General features: G+C 42.8%; 2 protein-coding genes across 5 annotated transcripts in view; one reads left to right on the top strand and one right to left on the bottom strand.

Annotated features, from left to right (window-relative positions):
* Cep55 (centrosomal protein 55) overlaps window positions 1-4,246 on the bottom strand; it is a 39,458-nt gene extending 35,212 nt beyond the window's left edge. Inside the window, exons 1-2 of one of the 2 annotated variants that reach the window (XM_063239374.1) lie at window positions 4,026-4,246; window positions 3,745-3,868 (exon numbers count right to left, since the gene is read on the bottom strand). The gene's annotated coding sequence lies outside the window, so the exon portion shown is untranslated. The other variant, XM_063239373.1, reaches the window with a different exon arrangement.
* Window positions 2,982-19,574, top strand: part of Myof (myoferlin) — a 133,686-nt gene continuing 117,093 nt past the window's right edge. The window contains exon 1 of one of the 3 annotated variants that reach the window (XM_063239372.1): window positions 2,982-3,377. In XM_063239372.1, the coding sequence (XP_063095442.1) occupies window positions 3,290-3,377 (88 nt within the window). In that variant the 5' untranslated portion in view covers window positions 2,982-3,289. The remainder of the gene's footprint in view (window positions 3,378-19,574) is intronic. The other 2 variants (XM_063239371.1, XM_063239370.1) reach the window with 2 other exon arrangements.

Below are 19,574 nucleotides of genomic sequence, written 5' to 3'. Positions count from 1 at the left end.
AAATTAGAGAAACACCTTTCACAATAGCATTCAAAAAAATGAAATAGTTAGGAATCAATTTAACAAAGGAAGTATAAGTCATTTACAATGAAAAATACAGTACTCTGAAAATGGAAGTTAAAGAGGATATGAAAAAATGGAAAGATATCCCTTGATTTTGGATAGGCAGGACCAACATAATGAAAATGTTCTTACTCCCAAAATTGTTGCACAGATTTAATGCAATCCTAATCAAAATACCATTAGCATGTCACGCAAAACCAGAGAAAACATCCCTAAAATTCATTTGGAATCAGAAGAGACCTAAAAATAGCAAAAATAATTCTGGGCAAGGGACAGGGAAGTGGTATCACATTCCCTGACTTGAAATTATACTGCAGAGATACTATGATAAACAGCATGATGCTGGCAGGAAAACAAAGATTAACAGACATATTAAAAGATACAGAAATGACTCTGAACACACCCAGCCACTTGATCTTTGACAAACACTTTCACTGGGAGAAAGATGTCCTCTTTAATCAGTGGTGCTGGGAAAACTGGCTCTCCACATGCTGAAGACCAAAACTAGAGCTATGCCTCTCACCGTACTCTAAACTAACAAAAATGGATCCAAGATCTAAATATCAAAACAGAAACACTAAGTCAACAGGAAGAGATAACAGGTAGGACTTTAAAGACATAGATGTGGGCAAAACTTTATGATCAAAATTCTGATCACATAAGATAAGTAAGGTAGTTTAATATTGGAAAATAAATGTAATTCACCACATTAAGCATAAACATCATATAATTATACAATAAATGAAAACAACCTGAAAAATTACTATCAATATATTATTGTTATTAAACAAATGTTCAGCAATCTTGGAATAAAGAGAATACCCTTAATCTTAAAAAGACTAGTTATGGAAAACCTATAGCAAACATGCTTAATGGTGAAATATGGAAATCTTTACCTTTGACTCATGAAAAAAGTACGGATGCCTGTTATCACTACCTCTAGTCAATTTTGTAATGAAAATTCTAACCAAAATAGAAATAAAAAGGAAAATAGATTTAGGAAATAGAATTAGGAGATTATATGATTGTCATGAGAGAAAATCTACAGTAATATACTACTGATTATGTTGTCATTAGCAGTTAAAGATTTCCATACTTGCTTTGTTTTTATTTTTTTTATTGAGATAGAATCTTGACATGAAGTCTAGGCTGACCTCAAACTCTTGATCCTTAGCCTGGAGCCTTAGCCTCCTGAGTGCTGGCATTATAAGCAAGTGACATCATACCTACATCTACATCCTTATCACACTTGGCAGTGTTCAACTTTTACACAGTAGCCCACTGATGGCAATTTTTTAGAGATCAAGCGCCCAAACTGCAACCTAAAACCCCACTTATTTATCTAAAAGTGCCAACACTGCAATTAAACTTGAATATTGAGGTTTTAGTTGAGAAAAAATCAATTAACACTATAGCATCTTTTGTCATAAAAGAAAAGCAAAATAACAGAGCTTTCAAGGATACAAATGGTTTTTTAATGAAAGGTAAAAGTTTGCATTTAGCCTACTTTTGCACAATTCTTGTGATCTGTGCTATTGTATACATGCCGATAATTTGCCACAGCTTTCCCGGAGCACCATGGCTTGTGGGCAGACAGAGAGGACTCTCTGAGCTTGTTGGGGTACATGAGCCATTGGTCTAGCACCCCTGTATTAGCCCACCTGGTGAGCATGTAATAGTATCTCTCTGGAGATATAATTTGTGTTTTTTGATTATTGACATGTTCTTGCTGGCTGGAACCACCAGTGGGATAAGCATGACTGTCCTGTTGAGTGACTTCCACCATCCAATGGGATTGGCCCACGCTGCCCAATGGGACAATCGTGCTATGCCACTGGTTGGTCAGAGTTGCCCAGCATTGAGATATGAATGTATTAATGAGGTCATGTACTTTTTAATTTACATTTGTGAATTTGTAAAGCGGCCTGTTTAAATCTTTTACATATTTTCTTGAGAAAAATTTATGCTCTATTAATTCTCTGTAGGTTGTGAATTTAATATAACTAAATTTGGCAATATTTCCTTTTTGATTTGCATACTTTTTTCTATTAAGAAATCCTTTTTTATCCTGAGTCATAAAGATGTTCTTCTATTTATCTTTTAATTTTTTGTTATCTTATTTAGATTTAAACTCTCACTATAATTGTAATCTATCACGTAAGGTTGGAGGTCATGTTTCAGTTTTCTCACATGAATAGGTAGAATGCAAATTAAAACTCCAGTAACACTGCTAAATGTTACAAGAATTAGCGGTACAGAGCATATGCCTATAATCTCTGCATTCAGGAGATTGAGTCGGGAGGATCTCTGTGAGTTCCAGGTTAATTTGGCTACATAACCAAACTCAAGTCCAACCTACACTACATAATGAACCCTGTCTAAAAAAAAAAAAGAAAGAAAAGAAAAGAAAGAAAGAAAGAAAAGAAATGAATGTAGGGGTACAGGAAAGAAGCGGCACCCACTGCTGCTGAAAGCGCAAATTATATTACACTGTGGAGTACAATTTTGAATTACCTACCTAACACGGGTGAAGAAATGCAAACACTCCAGCAATTCCACCCATAGGTTAGATACTACATACACTCATGCAATGTGTATCAGTAAACGTGCATAAGAATGTTCTAAGCAGTGTTCAAATAGTAGCCCCAAGCTTTGAACCGTCCAAATGCCCCTCATCCGCAGAATGAGATAATAAAGCCATACAGTAGAGGGCGTCTGGCAACTGCTTTTAAACATTGCCTCTGAATGGTTGCTGAGTGGGTGTGTCCAACAGCATGAGAAGAAATGACAAAAGTAAAATTAAAAAAAAATCAAGTTAAAATTTTAAGCACCAGGAAACTCAGTAAAAACAAAAAAGGCGACAGAAAACCAATTATCTTGATTTCACAAGTGGTTTCAGTGGTTTGCTGACCTGCCTGCATGTGTGAGCTCTAAATCAGTATTAACTCACTTGTTGCACAAACTAATTTTTCGCGGAGGTCAAAACCTTCTCTTGGCTCCCACGTTTTCTGAGTTGGTCAGTCGGAGCCCGCGGCCCTGTGGAGCTCACCTAGCCGGGGTGTCAGTTTACAGGGCGCCCGCAGGGCGCAGTCGCCGGAGGCCCACCCACCGCCCTGCCCGGCCCTGCCCTGCCCTCCTCCGGGTCCGGGAGGACGCTGCAGCGAGGCCGGAGCTCGGCTGGGCGTCTCGGAACCCGGGCTGCTGAAACTGGCCTCAGCGGACAGCCATGCTCCGAGTGATTGTGGAGGCCGCCAGCAACATCCCTAAGACGAAATTTGGAAAACCGGATCCTATTGTTTCTGTTATTTTTAAGGGTAAGAGCAGTTTTCCTCTTTTCTGAAGTCCTGCTTTGGCATGTTAGTTGCTCGGGTCACGTTCACTGGTACCGCCAAGCCTGTCCAGCTCCTGGTCACCCGGCCAGGGCGGCCGCGGACGGGCTTCAGGGCCCTCAGACCTCTGCGACTCCTTCAAAGACCTGATGAGCTGTAACATGGCTTCTGTAGATGGCTAAAGGAAAACATGCATCACTAATCTATTTAATTTAGGTAGCAGGAAGGTTTGTGTTGGCCCAAAGGGAGTGTCTGGATAGTCTTGTTCGTATTTAAAGTTTTCTCTACCTGTGAGAAGTGAATAAAAGAGCAGGTAAAGTGTGGAAGCACCAATATCTACTAACATACTTACTATTGCTCCATTGAGGTGGGCTTTGTTGGCATTGGGTTCTGGCCGCGAAATTAGTATTCTCAATTAGTTTTGTTATCCAGTTACTCTGTGCCTTGATTTCATTTCTGTATATGTCAGTTTTCTCCTGTAAAGTAAGTGAGAAAGGTTTAGACTTTAATTGGCCTTTAAAAACCCATTGTAATTCCAAGCAGTTACTTTTATGACATCTGATTGTGATTGCCTTGGAGGCAGTGCAGGGGCTGCACCCTGCCAGGCCCCTAAGCGTTTCAGTTTTGACCTACACGGTGCGTCTAAATATGGGTTTGGGCGCTCTATCCATTTTTCTGTCTGTCCGGGGTGATTGGCAAGTCTGCCAGCTCACTCTGGCAGGGAGCATGGCAGGGAGAGTGGGAACCTCTGCAGGCACATTTCCTGGCCACGCCTTGACACATTTTTTCTTTCTTCCGGGAACCTGGCTACTTGTGCCTTTTGGTTTCTGGATAATCTATCCCTTTCTCCATTCTCATTTTCATTTTCCCCCCCTATTTCTCTTCTCAAACCTCTCTTTCTTAAGGTGAGCAAGAAAATGAAAGGAATGAATTCCAAAGCTGTCAAATGGTTGTTTGGTTTTTAAAAAGAGGGATCTGGAGGTTAAGATTTGTGTTTATAAAGATGTGGTTTAAGAATCTGGCGAGTGAATATCTGGGAGTCGTATTACCTCAGAATTTATGTGCACGTATTAGTTTTCTTTTAATCTTTTTGTTCTTCAAGAAGTTGCACAACAGGGGCATAACATGAAGTGCTTGCATCCTTTGCATTGTCATGTAAAGACAAGTAAAAACATATGGGTTCATTCTGCTGATGTTATTACTTGAAGCAGGTCATATATATTATAAGTGGACTGGAATTACACTATTGAAATCTGATTTATCTGGTCCTGTAAACATTAATTGAAAATTTTAAGATATTAAAAATATATCTAAATCTATAGAGAAAATGCTTACTAGAAACTAGAATCAATTAAATTGACAAACACAATCTATCCAACCAATTACACTTACTAGATATTTTTTAGCCTTTTTTTCTGATTGTTGGTTGCAGAAAGTTGGTGAAGTCATTCATTCATCCATCCAACAGGCACAAGGAAGAACACTGAATTTGGTGTAGGAATATTTGGACTCTAGCTGATATTAGCTAAATAGCCGATGACCTTGACTAACCCAATTTTAACCACTTGGGTCTTAGATTCTCAGCTATGGAATATGGGGGACTGATTGCTTTTGTCCTTTGTGATTTTAGGATTTTCTAGTTCTATGTATTAAATATCTGCTGTCATCCAGATATAGAAGGCAATGCCTTAGATAGCAGAGGGGATTGATTATATTAATGAGTATGGCATTTTTCTTATTTGCAATCTTTTCCAGCATCTTAAAACACTGGTGATAGCAAATCCTTCCCAGTCATGTGCCCAGTTTTGAGTACCATGTAAAATTAAGTAACAGTAAGTTTTGATAGAACCAAGGTCCTTGTACCATGCTAACGATCATCAGCGGAACGTGGAGCAAAGCCCCTTGTACTTCTGCTGTGGGTCAGGTGTGGTTGGGAAGGTGTAAAAGCCCTCACAGAAGATCAAGGTGCTACCACAGAAAGTCTCTGTGTTGACTGGAATGTGTCAACATTTTGTTTCTTGATGTCTAAAACAGTAAGATCAGAGCAGTCGCAGCTCTTCTCACACTGTGGACTAGCAGGAAGTCCGCCAAGAGCAGGGTGTAGGAACCATGATGCCTCTGTGGACACCGTGAGGCTGGATTTGTTAGCTTTCTGTTACTTGTCACAGCTGCACGGGGGAACCAGCTTATCATGAACAAAGGCTTATCCCAGTCTTGGACACTCAGTTGGGCAGACTTGCTGCTTTTTAGCCTCTAGTGGCAAGAAGGGGTGGCAGAGCACATGGCAGAGCACACTTGCTTACATCATGGTCACGAAGAAAAGGAGGATGTTTCAGGGTCTCGTAATCCCTGTCCAGGACACACCTCAAGTGATTCAAAACCTCCTACCAGACTCCATCTCTGACAGTTTCCATCACATCCCAGTAGAGCCGCAACGGCCCTTAACAGCTGGGCCAGTGGAGACACTTCCCCAATCCGCAGTGGTGCTGCCCTGGAGTGTGCTACATCCAAACCCTTCCCAAGGCTGTCAGTGACCCCAGGACCTGGCGCGAGCCTGGAGGATTTGGGCTACGGCGCACCTATCATTGGTATTCAGCAGTGCAGGGGTAGGTTGTAGAAGCCACAGAGCTTTACGTAATTTTTCACTCTTGGAGTACATGCAGCTCCGGGAACCAGTTCTGAATCTCGAGGCCAGGGACCTACGAGTCAGATAAGCAACCCCGTTGTGTTCCACAGACAGCCAAACTGAGACCGGGTCCAGCAGGAATTAAACCACACAGACCTCTGAGCCCTCTCTCCACGCTGAGGTGTTATAATAAAACATAACCACTTCTTTAATTTAAAAATTTAAGTAATATAGTATTTAAAAATAAAAAGTAGTGCATGTAAAATTAAAACAATCTATAAGAAATACACGACTAAAAAGTCAAAACATCCGCCCCGCCTTCCTGCTCCTTCTCTCTTACTACCTACACATCACCACCTTGAACACTTTCATTGCCTTCGTATTAAATTTCTTGCAAAGGCTAAGTTCTTTTATGCTTTCATATTGTGCCTTTACAGTGTGACAACGTTACATTCCTACAGAACATCAGTTCCAGCCGGGCACAGCTGTCGCCACTGTAGCAGTTTCCTCCTGATTTCGACATCCATTCTGTCTGCCAAAATTCACTGTCATTCTGCCTCATGCAGATCTTCTCTTTTTTGTTTTTTTCATGCTTTAATATTCTTTTTATATACTTTTTATTAGTACATGTTTGCAATGCATTATAAATACATTGATCATGGGAAGGTGGTAACCAGTTTATAAAGCACTTTATATGACAGCCCAAGCTAAGAAAATATCCTGGTTAAGGATGAGCACCTAATGTAATTTGCCTTTGATGTTTTTAACCATTATATTCGTTCTATGGTTAACCCTTTTTAACCTTTCTATGGAGATTTTATTTATTCATTTATTTATTTGCAGATCTTTTCTTTGTGGAATGGTTACTGCCACAGTCCAAATAACCATGTCTAATGTTCTAGATCTTATTCTTTCATCTGGGCGGGGTTTTGGAGTACAAGCCTATATATTGCTAGGATTCCTTCCTAGCGATTCCTTCCATGTGGCATAACAAACTTTGCAGCTTTTGCATAACTATGTCACTTCCCTTAGAATTTTTCTTCTTTCAAATAATGATGCCAGAGTAGCTTATTTGAAAGGCAGTAAATCTGTGGGTAATCCCAAAGCTTTCCTCTATGCAATAGAAACCTGCTTATTTTTAGCAAGAATTGCTCTACTACTTGGAGTTTTTTTGGAGGGGGAGACATTAATGCTGAGAATATTATATGCATGTACATATATAGTTAATTGCAAGTTGGGGTTTTAATTTTTAAATGACACAGTAATTGTGTATATTTATTTATTGATACAGTGTGACATTTCAATACATATATGTAATATGTAATGATCAAATTAGAGTCATTGATATATCTATCACTTCAGGAACATTCAAAATTTCATGAACACTTTTTAAAAGATTCAGGCTTGTGGGCCAGAGATTTAGCTCAGTGGCACAAATGCCTGCCTGGCAAGTGCAAAGTCTCGAGTTTGATCCCTGGTACCAAAAAAAAAAAAAAAAAAAAGAAAGAAAGAAAGAAAGAAAGATTCAAGCGTGTGTATCTGATTAACATTACAGTCTCAAGATGCATCAGTTTTCCTAAAATGACTCAATTTTATGGCAGAGTAGTAATACTCTGTTGTGTGTAAATATTGTATCCATCTGTCGATGGACATATAGGCTGCTTCCAATATGGTAATTATGAATTATGCTGCTGTAAACATGGCCATGCATGTATCACTGTAATATAATGTCTTTGACTTTTTCAAGAAGATACCTAGACATGGAATTTTGAAGAATCTCTCTTCTGATTTCCATAGTGGTTAAACTAGCTTTCTTTCTCATAGTTTTGCTTATATGAGACTCCTCCACAAAAAACCCCAAAAAACAACAACAACAAAAAAAGAAACCGAAAGTATAAATAAATAGCAAAATACAAGATGGATCATAGGAGATAGGGAGATAGATCTTTTTCAAAAGGGAAGGGATCAAAGGATGGAGGGAAGGAGAACGGGAGATGTAAAAAGGAATTAGGATGTATTCCATACACGTACCAACGCCTCACAGGTAATGTGAACATTATATACTGCAAACATGTACTGAGAAAAACCTAAGGGGGTCAAGAGATGAAGAGGGGGGGAGAGAAAAAGGAAAGAAGATGAAAAAACCTTTAATGTGTGTTATATTCCTGTACCAGCTCTCCCCAAGGAATGTAAATGTTATGTACCAGAAACACATACTAATAAAGAAAATAATCTGAAAAAAAGAATCATTCAAATGAACACAAAAACTGTGCGACCCCACTACAGAGTGATGAATTGGGACGGGAGGAAGTTCTCCTGGGTCTCACTTCCTGTGGGCTCTGAAGGCACCATGTGGCCTGTCCAGACATAAACTTGACTCACCCAGGTACAGCCTCAGACTAGTCCAGTAACGTCTCACCCGCTCAGATGATGGTCGGGTCTTGTGGGTATTGTGTTGACCAAACTCAGAAAGGCCTAAGTGTTTAATCTACTGAGTCATTTCTGTTACTTCCTGGAGAACAGGGCCTGGAATTGCTGGAGGACAGTGGCCCCACCTTATCACAGCAGAGGGACTCACACAGGGACACTCCCCAAAGGCACATTCTGTGGCTGCCAGGTGTTTATAAAAGCCACAAATGCCTTGCAGAAGTTAATTAGTGTGCCTTGGCTTGCCTTTCTCCTACAGCATATCTTATCTGCATGCCATCAGCCAGGGTTTGGGATATTTTTTGGTTTCAGTTTCTTTTCAGATTATTGGTGAATTTCTCCATCCCCCTAGGGTTTGACCACCTAGGACTTGACAATATTTTCTGTCTTGTGCAACATCTAACACATCACTGAAGCTGAATATACATTTCCAATGTGGACCATGGAAGCCAAGAGCTGGCAGGAGATTAAAGACATCTTGGTACAGTAAAATCATTGATTCTTAGTCCTGAGGGGACCATGGAAAATTAATCAACCTCCTTTTGTTTAGGAAGAATTATACTTAATATTCTTGGAGGTGCTTATTGGATGAGGCTTGACAAGGAGCTCCGTCACGCATTCTGACCCTTGCTGTGCAGGGGCAAAACTGGCGTCTGAGGCCGTTTGCATTCTTGTTCACGGCAAGAAAAGTGCAAAGGTACCTATTTTTGTGTGGAAGTTCATATGTGAGGTTCCATGATCTGTACTACTTAGAAGGCTGTGGTGTAGCAACTGTCACCTTTCTCGCTGTGTACTTCCTATGAGCAGCTGTTCTAGTGAACACAGGTGCACTTTGAACGCAGTTTTCATTCAGAAATAGCTGGGGGACGTCTGGTATCCTAAGTGTTGTCAGGTAACTTCCTATTGTTTATTAGGAAGCAAAATCCCTGGGCTTTGGAGTGTGCATTACAATTGAGAATTTCAATTGCCACCTATTATTTACTCCCTAATTATTCATAAGCAAATAAAATCTCCAGCCTCAGTGTTTTTAGTAATATCTCCTGGCTATACGTGGATTGTCTGAATTTGTTTCCTCATTGGATAATAATTTGTTTCCTCATTTGATAATAATGACTTTCATAGAGCCCTGCAAAGCACCAGACAGCATGTCAAGAATCAAGACTAGAAAAGTATTTATAACAAAGTTTGATTGATCTTGGGGCTGGGGATTTAGCTCAGCGGTATAAGCGCCTGCCTTGTAAAGCAGGCAGTCGTGAGTTCGATCCCCGGTACTGATAAAAAGGAAAAAGACAAAAAAGAAAACTGTTAAACAAAGTTTGATTGATCTTCTAGGCACAAGAAAATGACTAGAACGCTAGGATGACCACAGACCAGAATAGACATGCAAAAGCTCAGTGTGAGTGTAGATAGGAGAATGGAAAGGTCTGTGAAAAAGGTGTTTGATTTGATCGTAAAGGACAAGGAGAAACCCAACAGAAAGAATGGGAAGACATTCCAGGACTGAGAACTACGTGAGGTCGCAGGGGCTATGGGCCTGTCACAGGGCGGACAGACGCAGGATCTGGCATGACTGGAGACTGCACTTTACTCACAAGCCTGCAGGCAGTAATGAACATGACAGATTAGTAATAGCCAGACCGACTAGTTAGAAGGTTTACTAGTTGAGGCAAGTGGTTCCCAGAGTGGACAGAGCTCATTTCAGGACCAGAATCAGAAGAAAGAACTAATGAAAATACTAAGGAAGGGGCTGGGGCTCAGCGGCATATGCGCCTGCCTTGCAAGTGTGCGGTTGTGAGTTCGATCCCTGGTACCGGTAAAAAACGAAAACTACCAAAAAAAAAAAAAAAAAAAAAAAAAAAAACCTAAGGAAGTAGGCTGATTTAATTACATTCTTAAGAAAACCACACTGGGTGGGGGGGAGGCTAAAGGAACATCAGACTAGTGTCCTCCTCCCGGTCAGAGTACTTGCCCAGGGTAAGTACAGGGCTGGGTGGGGTCATCATGGAAGAGGTCATCATGACGGCATTAGCATCTGAGGTGAAAGGGAGGGAGACCCCTCAGGGACAGAAGAAAGACCTAGAAATTCAAAGTGATCTTTGCAAACACTGTTATTTTCCGAAAGGTCAAATGGGGAGCATGTCCTCAGTCAAACTAATACGTGAGTGTCACTCACGCAAGATTCTTCTCCACGCCAGGGTCTGACCTGGTGGTGTAGAGCGTCATGGTTAGGAATTCTTTAATTGCATGGAAAAAATACTCATTCAGGCTTGCTTGAGGAAATATTGGGAAAAGTTTTTCTAAACTTGAGAGAAACCTCCAAAATCCACACTGTGGGCCTCTCGGGAGTCAGAATCACGTCAGGAAGGAATCACTTGCTTTCTGTCGTCCCCAGGGTCGGTGTCGCCTCTGTCCTCCATGTCTCTGCACAGCAGCCATTTCCTTCCCATACACGGCCACCTTCCTGAGGCCTCTCGTGGAGTTCGGGTCACCACCAGATGCCTTACTGCAAGCTCTATATCTAAGTGCAATATCAGTGTCTCCTAATTGACAGTCTTTGAGAGAAGACTCCAGTTGGCTCTGTTTGAGTCAGATGTTCACCACAGGTCCAGTCGGCTGTGACCAGAAGGCATGAAGCCCCAGATCGATCAAAATGGGGATACCAGATGTGTTTACTACATAGGCAAATTTCTGAGGACCTAAACACTGACCACTAAGCCTGTCTCTTTCCAGTTTGCAGATGAGACCTGTTCGTTCTCATCTTTAATTTGTTATGTAACCTATTTCTTCACCAAAATCTTCTACCACTTTGCTAAACTAGATATTAAACCTACGGCCTTTGCCCTGTACAATATCCCCTGTCCTTTTTTTATTTTATTTTGAGACAGTGTCTTGCTAAGTCCCTAACTTGCCCAGACTGTACCAAACTTGGCAACCTTCCAGAGTGTTGGGTCTACAGTGTATGTCAACACTCCTGGCTAAAAACCCTTTTCTTTATAAAATCTACACAGTATATTGAAAGGTCTGATCTTTGGATTAGGCAGCTTTATCACTAGGAACTTTGAGCAACTATGTCTGAGCCTTTATTTCCTCATCTATAAAATGGGGAGAATGAGATACATCTAATTATGATATTATAAGGACCAATAGTGATAAAATGTCTAAAGCATTTATCGTGGTATTGGACAGATAACTTTTTTAGGGCACCTTTATTGGACTCCTTTAGTGGCATCCTCACTGGGGAACATAAAGATATCCTCAGAGACATTTCTGCGGGTCAGCAGGCTGAGCTGTCCGAAATAAACTGGATGCCTTTTGACCATGTCTGCACAAGCAGCATGATGCCACAGTCTGTATCTGACTTCTCGGGGAGAGTGCACTATTACCTCTCAAGAGGCACGTAGCAGGTCCTTTATTTTTAACTGTGGTGAAATGCAGTGTATTTATCATCTTAACCATTTCAAAGCGTAAAGTTCCCTTGCACCCATAATGTTGTGCAGCCATCGACACCATCTATCCATGGAACTCTTCATCTAGTAAGACCGAAACCTTCAGAAATGACTATTCTGCTGTCTTTGTATTTGATTACTTCAAGAACTGCATAGAAGTGGAATGAAAGAGTATTTGTCCTTTTGTGCCAGATTTATTCCACTTAGCATAATGTCTTTAAAGGTTCATTCATGTTGTGATGTCTATCAGAATTATCTTTAACAATGAATAATATTCCAGCACATGTGTGTAGCATGTTCGGTGTGTCTACTTACTGATAGACACTTGGGTTGGTTGTCGCCTTGGCGATGGTGAATAATGCTGCTGTGAACAATGGTGTCCAAGAATCTCTTTGTATATCTGCGTCCTATTTTCTTAGGGAATATTCCCAGAAGTGGAATTGCTGGATAGAGCATAATCTTATTTCTCACTTTCTGAGGAACCTCTGTAGGGCTTTCACAGTGGCTGTACATTTTACGTGCCCACCAGCAGAGCAGGAGCTCTAATTTTCTATGTCCTTGATAGCAATTGTTATGTTTTGATGTTTTGTTAAGAGCCATCCTAATGAGTGGGGGCCTGGTAGGTTCTTAGGATTTCTCCATGGACCTGAACTCTCACCTCACACTTGCTTGTTAAGCTCAGAGTGACAGTGGTTATAACAGACTTGTGCTGGGAGCCACAGCAATGCTAAAGTCATGTGGGAAAAAGACTTGGGCCCCTGCACTATCAGGGACCCTCCCTAGTCATCTGGCTGGCCTGAGCTCTCCAAAATCAGCATGACCTGAAATCGTCACTTGGTGAAAGGCCTCACCCGTTCACGGTGCCTGTTGAAAGGTGCGATTGTATGTTTGTTGGCTATCTTCTTCTCCTCGGGACAGTAAAGTTTATCAGGCCCAGATCTCTTCCCCTGGTGTCTAGCTCGGTGCCTTGTGAATAGTTAATTGAATAATTATTGAATGAATGATTCTGGCTCCTCCATTCATTTGAATCAATGACTTTCAAACCAGACAGACTATGTGGGACCAGATCTCTGTGCCCATAAACTACATAACTGGTCTTTTGTATTTAAGATTTCAAAATTTCCACAAGTTGATTGGGATCCATGAAACTGTAACCCAAAGAAAACAGGGGAGCCCCAGACTACCCCTGATGTTGATGCGGGGTTTTGCTCTCAGTAATGGCAAGAAAACTCTGTAATCTCAGTTTTTTCAGTAATCTAATGAAAGATATCACCTGCATCTGAGGATTAGAAAAATCAAATGAGACGGTATATTTAAGGTGCCAGGAATTACGATAGGTGCTTACTCTCACTTCGTCTCTTAAAGTCTGACTTTCTTTGCACATTGCCAAGTGAAAACATACTGGGCTGGTTGACTGAAGAAATTCGTATTGCTTGTCAATCAAGTGAAGACAGCTGACATAGACCTTGTAAGCTCTCCTCTGAAAGGAAAAGCTGTGAGTCGGGAAAAAAGAACTAGACTGTGTTCATATTTTATCAAAATAATAAGTCGGGTTGATGAAAATAGAACAGATCATTTAATTAATTTTTAGAATGTTTTATAAGAAATTTTTGAGTCTTCAGTATGGCAGATTATTTAGCGCAGTATTGTCCAAGCACACTTTCTACGGTGAAGGAAATAGTCCAGATCTACCATGTCCACTATGCTAGTAACCAGCCACACCACCACAATGTGGCCACGTGGCTGAGGAGTTGAAATGCTGACATTAATTTGAATTACTTTAAATGTACATGATCGCACATGGTTACTGATGGCCTTGGATATCCCAGAAAGTGCCATCACAGGCTTCCTAATCTTCACTGTTAGTGAAGGCAGCACGTGGAAAGGGCTCCAAGTTGCTGCTGAGGTCCCCGGTAGGTTTTGGCGCAGACAGACAGACTGAGTATTTAACAGCTCCTGCTCTCCACCTTTTATTCAGTCCTATGCCGCACCCCACTTGTGTGTGTTATTCAGCCTCATTTCAGTCGGAGGAAAGAAATGCTGTTCCTCACTTACTTTCCCTGTGGGAGGACTGAGGCAGGAGCAGGGTGGGCTCCTCCCGCTCCCCCGTCATGCGGACACGCAGTGGTCCGGGTGCCACAAGGCAGCAGCCCTCCGTGCAGGCCTGACCCCCGTCAACTGAAGCTTCTGCCCCGGGACGGACTAAGTTGTTTTGTGTGCTGGGTTCTGTTGGCTCAGCCTGAGAAAGGAAGAAAGTACACTGAGCACAAAGGAATTAGAGAGAGATAAAGACAGAGAGAGACAGAAGATAGAGAGGAGGAGGAGGAGAACAGAAGAAAAGGAAAGGAAAGAAACGAAAAAGAAAAGACAAGACAAGACCAAGCAAGCAAGACCTCCTGGCTGAGCCTCCCTAGGGTAATAAAAATCTTGATGACTCAGAGGACCAGAGGTGACATAGTTTAGTGGTGAATCAGTTCCACTGATAACCAAGTTTGAACCATTTCATTTGTGCAACTTAAAGCCCTAATTTATAAGTGTTAAAGATGTGATTTTAACTGCCAGGGTGAGGCTGCATTTCATTTCATCCCCGTTCCTTGGTTTATTGCCATCTTTTTCATCCCTACATCATGGTTTATGACTTAGAAAAAAATCTCTTGTCCTTCTTTCTTTCAGCAAGTAATATAAAAATTACGTTTTGCTTGTCCTTCGCTACTGACCGCACTCGCCCCTGGGCACTCCCTGTCCTTCTCCCTCCTCGGAAACCTGAATCCAGCCCGTGGCTGTGTGGAGAGGGTGGAGGACAGGCGGTGTGTGAGCCCTGCCTGCACGGAGCTCAGTCCATGCCTCAGACGGAGGCGGGGTGTAATGAATGAAGAGGGCAAAGCGTCTCAAGCCCTAAAAAGCCCACTTTAAATCATTTGCAAATTGTACTGATGGTAACAGGGGCCTAGCACTGCTTCGTGCATTTACTTATTAATTTTAATTCACTCATCAGAAATTAATAAATACATAATTACTTCTTTTATCCTTGAAGAGACTGGTCCTGGGCAGAGTGAGGTAGACACCTTCCTGAAAGTCCAGGCAGGTCGCAGCTGTACACTCACTGTCAGCTGAGGCTGTGATCTCCCTTTGCTGTCCCTTAGCAGTGCCGCGTACTCAGTCTTTATGTCGTCCGCGTGTGGCCGGCAATCTGCCCACTGCACTTCTGAAGCTTTGCTCCTCACAAGACAGTACAGCACCCTGTCACTTTTGGGCTGTTGGTACTTCCTCCCCAATTCAGTCTGGGGGTCTGGGGCACTGATGCCTTTTGCCTTCCAGCCTACCATGGGGTGCTGGTCACCTAATAATGACTTTTCACGTACAATGCGCCTTGGAGAAGGGATCTCCCAGGGAGCTTTCAGTGGAGATAGCCCTTTCCTTGGCTTGATTTCATTTATTCTTCACAACACTAGAGGGACATTTATACCCATTTTTCAGATGAATATATTGAGACTCAGATCAAGCGGGGCCAAAGATGTGTAGTCAGGAAGAGGCAGGGTAGGAATAGAACCTGGATCACAAGACTCTTAGTGCCATGTATGTTCTCATTCCTTGAAAAATGCATGGCTCATTTCCTTGTACTTGACATGTTTCTTGCTTTAATACCATTTCCTTGTCCCAGGCTTCACTGACAAACAATAGTCCACAAACACTCCTATTTCCAATTTTCCCAGAGCTCACATCCTCAGCAAACAATCAAATTGCTCACTAAAGAGCCCAGAGCTCAAAGTCATTTAAAGGCTGGATGGCCAAGCAAAGTGACTTAAAGCTGCCGGCCGTGGAGTCAATCCCACCAAAAGGGACGGCTAACTATGGAGTAAGATAACTGCTTACAGAACACCAGAATCTGAGGTCCAGAGTAAATTCAATCATCACTTTTTGGCTGGAAGTGATAGGATCTATTTATCAAGATTTTGATTCCAAGCTTTGCTTTTGTGTTTAAAATTCCTGTATGTGACTGCTCTATTTTCTCTTGATACTGTCTTTCAGGAGTATGGTAAGCAGCGGATTGATCCTCCCAGGGCTGGTCTGCGGGGAGCAGTTGCTGATTCTAACTCAAATGCAGTAATGCTCTGGGCAGCCCCACTCTTCCTCGCTGGTCCTTCTGCCACTCTGCTGTGCGGACTCTTTCATCCCCTTTTACAAGACCCTCTTGGCCCAACCCTCCTCCTGGGTTGGAAGTGGATTTGCTGGGTACCAGGATTAATTCATTCTACAGCAATTTATGTCACTGAAGCGTTCCAGTCAGAAGCTATAGCAGTCAAGGCCCAGGACCCAGAACACCCCCGTTCAAACCCTGGCTTTATTCCTTACTTTCCTTTGTGGAACCTGAAAATGGTTACAGTCTAGCAAGCCTTAGGGAGCATGCTGGCAAGTCTCAATTCTATGAGTGGTAGCTATTTTTGCTAGGTATTAGATACATGTTTTTAAATGAAGAACTCTAGGTAGTGAAAGTTAGTAGCTCAAGATGTCCCTGGTCATGGCAGGGAAGGCTGCCCTGCATTTGAGGTGTAGCTAGGAGAGCAGTCTGAACAGGAAGTAGACTTGGGCTGAAGCTTGGCACTCACCAGCTCTGAGACTTGGGCTAAGCCAGTTAGCATCACTTCATCTCAGATTGCCCACCCATAAAATGGGCATAGTGTGGAAGCTCTTCCCTGTGTAAAGACTGAATATGGGTGGGTTAAAAGTGGATGCTAACTCACAAAATCAATACCAAGACAGTCAGTTCTGGCTCTTATCATCCGGCTCCTGGTAATTGGCAAAGATGGACAAAACCACTCTGGGGGTGGCTTTTAGAGAGGAGCTTCTGAGGAGCCCCTCAAAGTTACAGGCTTGACTGCAGTTCTCTTTGAGAATGTGGGTTTGACTGGAGATATGCAGGCCTGAAAGGGCACCTCAGAAGCCAGGGATACACAGAGCACAGAAAAGGGAGTGGGCCGGCTGCCCTTGCCTGGACTGGGCAGTGCTATCCGGAGCTGCTTCAGCCTGCCTTTGAACCGCAGCTGCTGCTTGGCCCCAGGACATTTCTTTCTGAAACCTGTTTGGCAACATCCTTCTTGAAGACCAGGGCAGCAGGAATCAGAAAGCCTAAAGTGAGGGCCACTCCTCCAGAGAACACTCCCAGGGCAGCTCCCCAGTCCTGCTCAAGTCCTGAGGGCTGAGAAGTCTGCTGGCCCTTGTTGGAGCCTTCACTGGCTCCTAAGGGCACCTACTGCTTGTGGCTGCAGGGGAGAACCGTCACTGCCCACATGGCAGCTGCCCCAGGAGGCCTCTGAGACCTACAGTGGAGCCACGTGGAAGAGCCGTTCTACCCGGGTGTCCCCAGCCTCACGGGCACTTCCTGTGTTTACTGGAATCCTGCCCTGCAGGGCTTCAAAGCCCTGGACCACCCTGGACCATGCAGGGCACACTGCCCTGTTGCCAAAAGGAGTGACAGGACAGTTCCTACTTGATTAGTGTTTACTGTGTGCCAGGTCCAGTGCTGGGCATTTTGTATTCATGCTCTCATTTAATTATTAAAGCAACCTTTCACATAACACTTTGCAAATGAATGAAATTCAGTTCACTCAAATTATTAATAAAATGCTTGCAGACTTTCAGGAGTCCCTCTGAGGTCTTGATCCTCCGGGTTCAGGAAGGCCTGTGGCTGTCTGCCCTCACTTGGATCCCTGCTGCACCCCTTCCTGGCTGATGAACCTCCCGTTTCAGGTTTCTCTCTGTGGCTGAGAGGGCGGGAATACAAGTCACCTCTCAGAGTCATTCTGAAAATTACAACAGAGAGCTCATGCGAACTGCTGGGAGCATAATAAATATTAACCACGTGTGAATTAGCTTCAGTGAAGCTTTAGGCAAGTAGTCGATAAATTTGTGGGTTATTGTTCATTTCTGGGGAAAAGGGGGGCCCCCTAAAAATGCACAAGTACTTTTAAGGGGTCCGGTTTAACTGCATGGTTGAACCTAGAGATCTTATTATTTACTTTCCTCACCAAAAAAACAGTTAATGAGAAAAACACTGTGAACAGCACCCCTACCTCTCCTGGGCCATTTCAGAAAGGTATAACCAGCTGACTGCTTGGGACTTGGGATTTCTTCCTAAGCCTCACGCTCTGCTGGCACTGGAGGAAAATTTAAAAATTACTGTGACTGAATTCATCAACTCACACGTGAGGATTCTGAGTGAGGTGGTTGAACCTTGTGTGTTTTGGAGATAACAGTGAACAATGGAAATTTCACTATGAAAGTCTAGTCAGAAGAGCTGGGCCATCAGTTTCCTTTCCTGCAGATTTATCAGGAACAGTGAGATGGTATATGCTTGGAAGGGTTTAAAAATGTGTTATAGTGTGGGTGTTTTTACTGTCAGAGGCACCTGCTATGGGTGGTTGTTCCTCTGGAATTGATTATCTGGTTCCTCCAGAGAAACAACCAATGAAGTGGGGGGAAGGATTAAGGACCTGGTTCACATCATGGCAGAGACTGGCCGGGGTAACGTGTGCAGAGCTGAGTGCCGGATGCAGGTTGGACTGGAAACTGAGGTACTAGTTGATGCTGTGGTCCTGTGTCTGAAATCTCTTGGGGAGGCCAACAGGCTAGAAACTCAGAAACTCAGACCGAGTTTCTGCCTTATGGATTTTGAAGTAGAATTTCTCCTCTGGGAAGCTTCGGTTGTGTGCCTATGGCCTTCCCTAATTAGAAGAGGCCCATCTACATTCTGGAGGGCAAGTCCACTTTACTTACAGTCAACTGACTGTAAAACATGAGTCCTGCTTATGTCTCAGGGTGAGGATTTGGCCTAGGTGTTGTAGGTTATCTAGGAGTCCGCATATCCTTTCAACCAGGCTTTGGCACACTGTCTGGTAGGTGACCAGAAAGGAAATAGTTCTGTGAAGAGGAAGGTGGCTGTCCAGGCCGGGGAACTTTGTCAAGAGGCTGGCATTTGAGTTAGAACTTCAATGGTGACCTTCACAGAACTAGGGAGAGGCAGGCACAGCTAATCAGAAAACAGGAAACATTCTGAATAATGCCTTCAAGTCCAAAGTGTTCTGTATTTGAGTCAGTTGTTTTGTTCTAGGCTTAAAGCATTTAATTCTTTTCCATAGGAAGGAAAAATCAGAGAGCAAGAGAGGGAATGTCCTATAATTTATTTGAGTGGTTAGTGCCTGTCTTAGTTACTTTTCTCATTGCTAAGACAAAATATTCCACACCCAAAGTTAAAGGGGAGGGTTAGCTCACAGTTTGTAGAGATTTCAGTCAGTGGGTCAAGGCTTGGGAGAGGGGCAGGGAGAGGAGAAATAGTTCATGGCAGCGGAAGTCAGCAACAGCAAGCAAGGGAAGGGAGCGACCAGCCTCTTTCTTCCCTTTGCTGTATCTGGTCTACCGAGAGTAGGGCGGTGCCAATTCAATCAGTGGACTGCCCACAGTCACCCACCCTTAGTCCCAGTGCCCTAGTCCCAGGACTGTATCACAAAGCGCTCCCACACTTTGGATTCAGCCCCCTCTGAAGAAGCCCTCTCTAACACTGCATGAGGCTTTGGGGGACATTCAGACACAAACCACAACAATGCCTGAAACTTTGCTCTTTAAAAAAAGAGGTAAACTCAAATAATTGAATAATATATTTAACTCTGATTGCTGATAATAAAATAA

The sequence above is a fragment of the Cavia porcellus genome, unplaced genomic scaffold (genome assembly GCF_034190915.1).
Source record: "Cavia porcellus strain 051 isolate PalLab524CR breed Dunkin Hartley unplaced genomic scaffold, mCavPor4.1 scaffold_28, whole genome shotgun sequence".
Lineage (NCBI taxonomy): Eukaryota > Metazoa > Chordata > Mammalia > Rodentia > Caviidae > Cavia > Cavia porcellus.
Note: the sequence above shows the minus strand (reverse complement) of the source record. Positions and strands in the feature narration are given on the sequence as shown.